The 11,918-nt window shown below is 48.1% G+C and overlaps 1 protein-coding gene and 1 pseudogene across 2 annotated transcripts; both read right to left on the bottom strand.

Annotated features, from left to right (window-relative positions):
* Positions 1-6,337: 6,337 nt before the first annotated feature.
* LOC306940552 (pyrin-like) lies at positions 6,338-7,749 on the bottom strand (annotated as a pseudogene). The gene is made up of 2 exons: positions 7,738-7,749; positions 6,338-7,186 (listed from the first exon to the last, which is right to left on the bottom strand). The product of its transcript is annotated as a pyrin-like (transcript).
* Positions 7,750-8,657: 908 nt separating this feature from the next.
* Positions 8,658-9,806, bottom strand: LOC306940551 (pyrin-like; the record flags this gene model as incomplete). The annotated part of the gene is made up of 2 exons (XM_079525648.1): positions 8,658-9,618; positions 9,790-9,806. 2 exons carry the CDS (start codon positions 9,804-9,806, stop codon positions 8,658-8,660), a joined length of 978 nt encoding a protein of 325 aa, XP_079381774.1.
* Positions 9,807-11,918: the final 2,112 nt, after the last annotated feature.

Below are 11,918 nucleotides of genomic sequence, written 5' to 3'. Positions count from 1 at the left end.
GACTCCAGCCAACCATGCATTAGCAGGGTCCAGACTCCAGCCAACCATGCATTAGCAGGGTCCAGACTCCAGCCAACCATGCATTAGCAGGGTCCAGACTCCAGCCAACCATGCATTAGCAGGGTCCAGACTACAGCCAACCATGCATTAGCAGGGTCCACACATCCAACCATGCATTAGCAGACTCCACACATCCAACCATGCATTAGCAGGGTCCAAACTCCATCCAACCATGCATTAGCAGGGTCCAAACTTCATCCAACCATGCATTAGCAGGGTCCAAACTCCATCCAACCATGCATTAGCAGGGTCCAGACTCCTCACATCCAACCATGCATTAGCAGGGTCCAGACTCCTCACATCCAACCATGCATTAGCAGGGTCCAGACTCCATACATCCAACCATGCATTAGCAGGGTCCAGACTCCAGCCAACCATGCATTAGCAGGGTCCAGACTCCAGCCAACCATGCATTAGCAGGGTCCAGACTCCAGCCAACCATGCATTAGCAGGGTCCAGACTCCAGCCAACCATGCATTAGCAGGGTCCACACATCCAACCATGCATTAGCAGGGTCCAGACTCCTCACATCCAACCATGCATTAGCAGGGTCCAGACTCCTCACATCCAACCATGCATTAGCAGGGTCCAGACTCCATACATCCAACCATGCATTAGCAGGGTCCAGACTCCAGCCAACCATGCATTAGCAGGGTCCAGACTCCAGCCAACCATGCATTAGCAGGGTCCAGACTCCAGCCAACCATGCATTAGCAGGGTCCAGACTCCAGCCAACCATGCATTAGTCGTGTCCCGTCAACACGTCACTTTGTCGACGTCAAGCGCTGATAGAGCAGATCATATCATTAATTAATCTGGAGATCTAAAGGTCAAAGGTCCTTGGATGAATGACCGTGAGCTTCAGTTCTTGACCGTTTCCCATGAGCGCCTCCATATTATTGCTGAGTTTCGTGGGAAAACGACAGAACTGCCAAAACTGTGAAAAATGACCAAAAGAATAATGAATAAATAAAATGTAAAAACAATAAGAGGTCTTCACCCCTTCGGGCTTGACCCCTACTGACATTGTCCCTCTGGTAAATTGATTTAGAAATAAATTATGGACAAATTATGAATATAAGCTGACTCCACACGTGCATTAACCCATTCTGGGCGGGAACGCCTTTTGGTGTTTTAAGCATTATGTTATGCTTTATCTGTTGAAAAATAGCAGATCTACAAGCTCATAGCGCGGCACTGAGTCACTGAGTGACCGTAGGTCTGCTGTTTTTGAAAATGTGGCACAAATCTTTGAATATATATTCTTTCAGAGCGAACGTTTTTAACTCAAATCTTTGCTTCTTGGGAGGGAGTCCCTGGAACTACATATTTTCAGATGGGGGTCGGCGGCCAAATACACATCATTCTGGGGGTCCACCTTGACATGGAAAAGGTTGAGCACCACTGACATAGAAACAGTTTTTTTTAGGAAAACTGTTTTTCTGGATCTAGAAGACACTTTTTTCAGGTCAAAATGGGTTACAGTACATGAGCCTGACAGTACATTTAATTACAGTACATGAGCCTGACATGGCGACTGTGGCTCAAGAGGTAGAGCAGGTCGTCCAATGATCCATGGGTCGGCGGTTCGAATCCCGGCTCCTCCTGTCTACATGTCGAAGTGTCCTTGGGCAAGACACTGAACCCCAAAGTCGAAACACAGCCGAAAGCCGTACAACAAAAATGTTGTGTCAAACCATGTGACTTCCATTGGAAATGCATTGGGGCAAGATGTAAACAAACCCTTTGTTTACATCTAGCATGCATCAATGTTGTATGCTAGATGCGAAGGTGTGAGTCAGGCCTTAGACTGTGTTTCAACCCTCAACCACTACACTCTCCACCAGTGTTGTTTTTGGCAGCAAATTTCTATTATAGTTTTCACTTAAAGGTATATTCAGTGATTTCACTTAATTCAAATATCACTTATTTGTTCTTATTTTTTGGATAATCCTCCCTACTATAAAGTGTGCTGACCATATAAGGAGTTCCTCCCTGTCCCCAGTGAGCCCCTGGGGTCAAAAAACCCTAGTTTCGGTTTGGGCTTTGGGTGGCAAAGCCTTCATCCAATCAGGATGAGAGGGGCCTTCCTCCAATCATGGTCGAGTGGGGCGGGCATTGGTGCACGTGCTGTTGGTCTGTTGTACTTCCCCCCACTGTAGAGCGTGTGCATGTGCACATCTTGTTACCGGGGCGGACCGGGTTTTTTTCCAAATCACCCAAATCACTGAATGCTCCTTTAAATTTAGTCACATTTTAGTCACCTGGAATGTGTTGGTGTTAGTTTAGTTTTAATCGACAAAATGTCACGAGATTTTAGTCGACTAAATCTACAGGTGACTTAGTAGACTAAAATGTATTTTGGCGGGCCTTGATGCCTTCATAATGGCTGATTTTACACTTGTGACGCGTTGTGAGCTTGTAGATCTGCTATTTTCAGCATGCAACCACGTGTAAAATGACTTATACTGGATCTCTTTTTCCACTAGTCCCTTCCTGACATTGTAGTCTAGTTTTTAATTTGTTGACAAAATTGTCAATATTTAGTCTTAGTTTTAGTCATCGTGGATTAGTTTTCATTTAGTTTCCATTTAGTTTTCGTCAGTGAAAAAAGGTAGTCGACGAAACTCTCCCCTGTCAGGTGAAAAGAAGCAGCTTGGACTCCTCATGCATAGAAGGAAGCATGAGGTCAGTTCGCTGCCCCCCTTCCCCAGGTTGGCAGAGGAAGTGTAGTGCCCAGGATTACATTAGGATTAGATAATTGACACTCTGTGAAAAAATGGGTTACAAAATTGTGGGATAAAAAAAAAAAAATCTTGCCATCAGAGTTTGGAAGCACTCGTTTTCAGTAAAGCGACGTCCTGCTGCCTCCTGCATTATGTGCAAATTCAAAACAGGTGGTACGCAGGGCCGTTGAGTGATATCTAACGAGCACTCCCAAACTGCAACACTTAGAAAAAGAATCACCTGCAAGGACAGAAAGTAGCTCATAATATGTATACAGTGTATTTTTATGAAAAAAACACTTTGAGGATTTAGAAAGAGAATAATTCAAGCTTTCCGTACAGCTGCAATGTTGGTGAGCTTGACGTTGTGTAATACAATCAGATAGGACTTTTCTGTTTGGATGAATGGGCTGCCAATGGGAAGTTGCACCTTGTTAGCACCTTGCCATTAACTTCTACGGTAAAATGGCCGCGGTCTGCATTATGGTCCATTGAACAGAACATGCAGCACCGCAGGGTAGTGGAGGCAGTGCTGTAGCAGGATGGAAGCCCAATGGGAAGTGACAGAGTGCATAAAAACAACACACGATAAGAGGAAAGAGATTGATGGTGGTCAGTCACACTCCCCCTCTCTCTGTCACACACGCACGCACACACAGACACACACACACGCACAGGCACACACACACACACACACACACACACACACACACACACACACACACACACACACACACACCCTTCTGAGAAACCTTAGGGGCACAGGGGGTGCTAATGGCCCTGCTCATCACACTCTCACAGGTCCAGAGGGAGAGTATGTCTTTGTGCGTGCGTGCGTGCGTGCGTGCGTGCGTGCGTGCGTGCGTGCGTGCGTGTGTGCGTGCGTGCGTGTGCAGCGTGCGTGCATGTGTGCGCGCACACATGTACGTCTTTAGGGAGTTGCGAGAGAGAGAAAAATAATGGTACAAAGATAGCACGGAGATAAGCAAGAGAGAGAGAGAGAGAGAGAGAGACATTCACATACATCCATGATTGAACTACTAACATTCAGTAGCGCTAGTTTCCTCTACCATCCCACTGGTTCACCTTTTCAAGAACCGACCTCACCACCGCCGCCCAAACCACCCCACCGCCGCCCAAACCACCCCACCGCCGCCCAAACCACCCCACCGCCGCCGCCCAAACCACCCCACCGCCGCCGAGGCAGTGGCGTGCAGAGAGTGTTAGAGGGGCAGGGGCTGAAATCCCGCTAGGAGGGCACTTTTGGACAAAAATAGCAGATCTACAAGCTCTCAACGCGTCGCAGCGCGTCTTCACTGCTTGTAGATCAGCTATTTTCGGGGCGCAACCCAGCACTCCTTAGCTAGAGGAGATGCAGGTGTGTAACGACATGGATTTCTAAACAAATTTGTTCAACGCAAAATACTGTGTTCAAGTTCAGAAGACTTCTGGAAGAAAAGCAATTCTCCTGAATGCTGCCTTCCGGTGTGGCATGGCATGGAAAGCATGTAAAAAAGAAAAAAAAAAAAGAAGAAAAAAAGCAATTCTCCTGAATGCTGCCTTCCTTCCGGCATGGAAAGGAAAGGAAAGGAAAGGAGTGGCATTTTTGCGTTTCTTTCACCATGTAGTAAATGCTGCATTGGTGATCTGCAGAGGGCACACATGCGCAAAAAGCATGGAATACGGATGTGTATATTACAGGAAACTCCCTTTAAACATTCCAACAAACTCCGGTAAACTCCCGAATTGTACCATCACACCTGTATATTACCGTATATTAACTGTATATATGCCGGTAAACTGGAGGTTTACGGGCAAATCTAGTGCCCATAATTGCCCGTTAACTCCTCTTTTCACACAGTGGCAGTTGTTTTACAGACGGGTAAAAGGGCAGGGGCTGAACTTAAACCCCCTTTGGTGTCTATGTGTGCACGTCCCTGCCACCGCCACCACCGAGGAATGGTGTCTATGTGTGCACGTCCCTGCCACCGCCACCACCGAGGAATGCTGACTCTATCGTCTAAACAAAATGTCACTAAATCCTGCCATTCCGCTGATAGCAACGACGCGCAGGTGTCATTTTGGAAATGTCAAACCTTCACCCGCTGGCACAGCGGACACAGGAAAGAGCATTGTGCGCATTATTTTTTATTTTAGAGCTTTCCGAGCCGCTCTTCTTCCCTGCAGCAGAGCCTAGGGGGGTGTAGACACATTCAAGCCAGGCAGACAGACAGGCAGACAGGCAGACAGACAGGCAGACAGACAGGCAGACAGGCAGACAGACAGGCAGACAGACAGGCAGAAAGACAGGCAGGCAGGCATGCAGGCATGCAGACAGGCAGGCGGGCGGGCGGGCGGGCGGACAGGCAGGCATGCAGACAGGCAGGCATGCAGACAGGCAGGCATGCAGACAGGCAGGCAGGCAGGCATGCAGACAGGCAGGCAGACAGACAGGCAGACAGACAGGCAGAAAGACAGGCAGGCAGGCATGCAGGCATGCAGACAGGCAGGCGGGCGGGCGGGCGGGCGGGCGGACAGGCAGGCATGCAGACAGGCAGGCATGCAGACAGGCAGGCATGCAGACAGGCAGGCATGCAGACAGGCAGGCAGGCAGGCATGCAGACAGGCAGGCAGACAGACAGGCAGGCATGCAGACAGGCAGGCAGAAAGACAGGCAGGCAGAAAGACAGGCAGGCAGACAGACAGGCAGGCATGCAGACAGGCAGGCATGCAGACAGGCAGGCATGCAGACAGGCAGGCAGAAAGACAGGCAGGCAGACAGACAGACAGGCAGGCATGCAGACAGGCAGGCAGAAAGACAGGCAGGCAGACAGACAGACAGGCAGGCATGCAGACAGGCAGGCAGAAAGACAGGCAGGCAGACAGACAGGCAGGCATGCAGACAGGCAGGCATGCAGACAGGCAGGCGGGCGGGCGGGCGGACGGGCGGTTAATGGTTTGTGCACAGAGCCTATAGGCAAGTTGGCCTTTTTGATGTCCAATCCTAGACAGTAAAGTGTTCAATCTACAGTACAACATTACACACGGTTCCACACGTTTCATCCTAATCATGTTTGGCCAACAGCTTGTATTGAAATAACTGTCAAGTGGCAGCATAGTTGTTTGACAGTGATTGGGTAATTTGTTATTAATTAACACTGAATACAGAATACATGATGTCTGGACCCTGCTAATGCATGGTTGGCTGGAGTCTGGAGTCTGGACCCTGCTAATGCATGGTTGGATGGAGTCTGGACCCTGCTAATGCATGGTTGGATGTGAGGAGTCTGGACCCTGCTAATGCATGGTTGGATGGAGTCTGGACCCTGCTAATGCATGGTTGGATGTGAGGAGTCTGCTAATGCATGGTTGGCTGTCGGAGTACAGAGTTGACAGACAATCTCAGCAAAACAGTGACGTTCATCTCCAACCTAATTTGTCAGAGCATGACATCACGCCTCTATATACATTTTTATTTATTGCTTTATTGCTTTTATGGCTTGACCCCCATCTTATCGCTTCTTGCAGATAAGATGTATATGTATGTATTGTTATATTGTTGTAAGTCTTTTTGAACTTGGAGGGGACATGTTCCCTCCGTCACCACCAAGATCAGCGTCCATGTTGACAGGAGAGATGATCAGAGGAGCAGAGTTTCTACCACCATTATTAAGACATGGACTGAATAATGGATATAGTTTATCAGTGAAGCTGCAGCCAGTGAAAGAGTAGAGGTGAACTCTGGCCTCCACGTCATAAAAGGAGACCAGACCCTCCTCATAATCCACAAACACTCCCACTGTCTGGACCTTCTCTCTTACAGGGAGGAGGACAGGAGAGTCAGCACAAGCCTCGTACTCATTTCCATTCCTCAACGCTATAGTCCAGTAACCGTTTTTGGGGTTCACTGTGATTGATCCCTTCCTGTTGATGGACTCTCTGACCACTCCTAGAGTCCACTCAGTCTTCCTTTTAACCTGAACCTCGTAGTAAAACCTTCATAAGGAGAAGCCTTGTTTTCCTAAGACACAGACACAACGTGAGAATCTCTCTTTGTTGTCTGTGAGATTCTTCCGTATGTTTCCAGTATACACTTGTTTTCCATCGTCAGACAGGATGAGGCAGGGATGTGCTGTATCTGGGTGCAGAGTCGCATTCACTGCATATCTCTTACTCATCCTCAGATCAACATCACAGAGCTTCTCCATCTCTTCACTGAGTGTCTTCTCCAGCTGAGACACAGCTGTCCTCACAGTGTCCACATGTGAAGACTGATGGACATTGACCTTTGTCCAGTCCTTGGTGGGTGGAGGGGTGTTGATGGAGGTGAAGTTCTGGAGGAGGTGGAGGTCGTCTTCAGAGCGTGAGTTCTGCTTCAGCTCAGAGATTCTCTTCTCCAACTGAGTGATTTCATTTTGCAGATCTTTGATGAAGCCTTCAGCCTGTTTATCTGTTGTTTTCAGCTTCTCTTCAATCACATCGATGAGCTCAGCCTGGCTTCTCTCAATAGAGCTGATCAGAGCAGTGAAGACCTGCACACCGCCTGCTATCACTGTGTCTGCATCTTTCCTGCTGAACTCTACTGAGCGTTTGACCTCCTGAATCTTCACTCGTCTCTCCTGGATCATCGTCTGTATTTCAGCCCCTGTCTTTGCTTCATATTCTTCTTTCCACTCATGATACCTGAACGGACAAACCATTTCAGAAACAAAACTATTGATGGATACGTTTGGTCTCTTATAGGTCTCTTAACTAGTGGTCACGGGGCGTCTTCAACCAGTCTGTCTTTACAATCAAAGAATGTTTATGATGTGATTACAGCAGAATATTAAGCTGTAAGGGTTTATCTTTCTATGTGTGATCTAATGGTCTGTCTCTCTCTCTTCTCTTTGACTAATGCTCCTCACACTCTGTGGAATCAGCTTTTAGGTCAAGCTGACTGAAACCTGACCTCATCAAACATGATGACATGCAGCCATGACCAAATATGGAGTTCCACAGTGACAAAGGTCCCCCAAAAAGCCTCTTGGTCATTTTTGACCATTTTTGACCATTTTTTTGTCCGTCCGTCCGTCCGTCCGTCCGTCCGTCCGTCCGTCGGGCCGGGCCGGGCCGGCCGGCCGATTGGGCCTGTGAGAGGGAGGCTGAGCATGGCATGAAGTCTGTGCCAAATGTGTCAATATGAGTGACAGAGAGAGAGAGAGAGAGAGAGAGAGAGAGAGAGGGGCGGACGGACGGACGGACGGACGGTTAATGGGTTGTGCACAGAGCCTATAGGCAAGTTGGCCTTTTTGATGTCCAATCCTAGACAGTAAAGTGTTCAATCTACAACATTACAAACGGTTCCACACGTTTCATCCTAATCATGTTTGGCCAACAGCTTGTATTGAAATAACTGTCAAGTGGCAGCATAGTTGTTTGACAGTGATTGGGTAATTTGTTATTAATTAACACTGAATACAGAATACATGATGTCTGGACCCTGCTAATGCATGGTTGGCTGGAGTCTGGAGTCTGGACCCTGCTAATGCATGGTTGGATGGAGTCTGGACCCTGCTAATGCATGGTTGGCTGGAGTCTGGACCCTGCTAATGCATGGTTGGCTGGAGTCTGGAGTCTGGACCCTGCTAATGCATGGTTGGATGGAGTCTGGACCCTGCTAATGCATGGTTGGATGTGAGGAGTCTTCTATAATGCATGGTTGGATGTGTGGAGTCTGCTAATGCATGGTTGGATGTGTGGAGTCTGCTAATGCATGCATGGTTGGCTGGAGTTTGGACCCTGCTAATGCATGGTTGGCTGTCTATATACATTTTTATTTATTGCTTTGTTGCTTTTATGGCTTGACCCCCATCTTATCGCTTCTTGCAGCTATATTGTTGTAAGTCTTTTTGAACTTGGAGGGGACATGTTCCCTCCGTCCCCACCAAGATCAGCGTCCATGTTGACAGGAGAGATGATCAGAGGAGCAGAGTTTCTACCACCATTATTAAGACATGGACTGAATAATGGATATAGTTTATCAGTGAAGCTGCAGCCAGTGAAAGAGTAGAGGTGAACTCTGGCCTCCACGTCATAAAAGGAGACCAGACCCTCCTCATAATCCACAAACACTCCCACTGTCTGGACCTTCTCTATTACAGGGAGGAGGACAGGAAGGTCAGCACAAGCCTCGTACTCATTTCCATTCCTCAACGCTATAGTCCAGTAACCGTTTTTGGGGTTCACTGTGATTGATCCCTTCCTGTTGATGGACTCTCTGACCACTCCTAGAGTCCACTCAGTCTTCCTTTTAACCTGAACCTCGTAGTAAAACCTTCCTAAGGAGAAGCCTTGTTTTCCTAAGACACAGACACAACGTGAGAATCTCTCTTTGTTGTCTGGGAGATTCTTCCGTATGTTTCCAGTATACACTTGTTTTCCATCGTCAGACAGGATGAGGCAGGGATGTGCTGTATCTGGGTCCAGAGTCGCATTCACTGCATATCTCTTGATCATCCTCAGATCAACATCACATAGCTTCTCCATCTCTTCACTGAGTGTCTTCTCCAGCTGAGACACAGCTGTCCTCACAGTGTCCACATGTGAAGACTGATGGACATTGACCATTGTCCAGTCCTTGGTGGGTGGAGGGGTGTTGATGGAGGTGAAGTTCTGGAGGAGGTGGAGGTCGTCTTCAGAGCGTGAGTTCTGCTTCAGCTCAGAGATTCTCTTCTCTAACTGAATGATTTCATTTTTCAGATCTTTGATGAAGCCTTCAGCCTGTTTATCTGTTGTTTTCTGCTTCTCTTCGATCACATCGATGAGCTCAGCCTGGATTCTCTCAATACAGCTGATCAGAGCAGTGAAGACCTGCACACTGCCTGCTATCACTGTGTCTGCATCTTTCCTGCTGAGCTCTACTGAGCGTTTGACCTCCTGAATCTTCACTCGTCTCTCCTGGATCATCGTCTGTATTTCAGCCCCTGTCTTTGCTTCATATTCTTCTTTCCACTCATGATACCTGAACGGACGAACCATTTCAGAAACAAAATTATTGATGGATACGTTTGGTCTCTTATAGGTCTCTTAACTAGTGGTCACGGGGTGTCTTCAACCAGTGATGTCTGTCTTTACAATCAAAGAATGTTTATGATGTTATTACAGCAGAATATTAAGCTGTAAGGGTTTATCTTTCTATGTGTGATCTAATGGTCTGTCTCTCTCTTCTCTTTGACTAATGCTCCTCACACTCTGTGGAATCAGCTTTTAGGTCAAGCTGACTGAAACCTGACCTCATCAAACATGATGACATGCAGCCATGACCAAATATGGAGTTCCACAGTGACAAAGGTCCCCCAAAAAGCCTCTTGGTCATTTTTGAGGGACATTGTTTTTGTGTCTGTGCATTGTCTGTCTGTCTGTCTGTCTGTCTGTCTGTCTGTCTGTCTGTCTGTCCGTCCGTCCGTCCGTCCGTCCGTCCGTCCGTCCGTCCGTCCGTCCGTCCGTCCGTCCGTCCGTCCGTCCGTCCGTCGGGCCGGGCCGGGCCGGGCCGGGCCGGCCGATTGGGCCTGTGAGAGGGAGGCTGAGCATGGCATGAAGTCTGTGCCAAATGTGTCAATATGAGTGACAGAGAGAGAGAGAGAGAGAGAGAGAGAGAGAGAGGGGCGGACGGACGGACGGACGGACGGTTAATGGGTTGTGCACAGAGCCTATAGGCAAGTTGGCCTTTTTGATGTCCAATCCTAGACAGTAAAGTGTTCAATCTACAACATTACAAACGGTTCCACACGTTTCATCCTGTTTGGCCAACAGCTTGTATTGAAATAACTGTCAAGTGGCAGCATAGTTGTTTGACAGTGATTGGGTAATTTGTTATTAATTTACACTGAATACAGAATACATGATGCAAGAAAGCAACTTTTGGGAAAATAGCAAGTGGGCAATTAAGCTTCTGTTCCTTCTCACTTTTCTGGACAATCACTGTTGAACCCTGATCAGACAACTTTTGAGTATGTTTTTAAGTAAAGCAACCCAAAGAGCAACGCAACTGTTTTGTCCAGTTCCTACTGTATGACCATTGTGCAGAACACAGTACGCCATATAATATTTAATTACACACACACACACACACACACACACACACACACACACACACACACACACACACACACACACACACACACACACACACACACACACACGCTGTGTGTCCGTGGGGGTCTGTGCTCTTTTCTGGCCCAGCACATACAGGGGACCAGAAAGGTTACTCCTGAGTGTTAAACAGCAGAATTAAAGCCCGGCACATCTCGTATAGAGGGAATTCTGTCCGCCCGCTGACAAGCTCCGCCGTCCGGGGTCACTACAGCCAGATTGGATGGCACCACAACCTTCTTTTGGCGATACACAAGGTCAACACAAGGTCAACAAGGTCAAAAGTCAACTGGTATCTTGTTTGTGTGACAGAATACACTTAATGTTGTTGAGTTTAAGAGGAGAAGGAGAGGAGAGGAGAGGCAAATTGAAGATTCATGGTTTTCTCTGGTCTACACAATTCTTTGTTTTTGACTGCTCTTAACAGCGCGCGTGCGTGCGTGCGTGCGTGCGTGCGTGCGTGCGTGCGTGCGTGCGTGCGTGCGTGCGTGCGTGCGCGGCACCTAGCCGTGGAATCACACTACTTCCTAGTTGTTGCTGACATTCTGTTCAGCTCCCATCCTCCAACCCTTATATGTTATCTTTAGTTCTCTGTAGAACAACGACTGCTTGTTTTTAACAAGAAGGACTTGGAGGTTCGTATTTGTTTTCCCAAACCGGAGAGGCCAAGTTCTCCCTCTGATGAACAAAAGGGTTGTTTGTTTTCCACTCAAGGACGTCCCTGAGTGTGTCCCTGCTCTATAATTAATGGGTGTGCACGACACACACACGCACACACACACACACACACACGCACGCGCGCGCACACACACACACGCACACGCACACGCACACGCGCGCACACGCACACGCGCGCACACACACACTCGCGCACACACACACACCAAACAATTACACCAACAGGGACTATTAGTCTCCCTGCAAGATAAAGCGTTTCATTTCTCATGTCTCTCTCTCTCTCTCTCTCTGTGTGTGTGTGCATGCGCTCGTGCGTGCGTG

The sequence above is a fragment of the Electrona antarctica genome (assembly GCF_951216825.1).
Source record: "Electrona antarctica genome assembly, chromosome: 17".
NCBI classification, from domain to species: Eukaryota; Metazoa; Chordata; class Actinopteri; order Myctophiformes; family Myctophidae; genus Electrona; species Electrona antarctica.
Note: the sequence above shows the minus strand (reverse complement) of the source record. Positions and strands in the feature narration are given on the sequence as shown.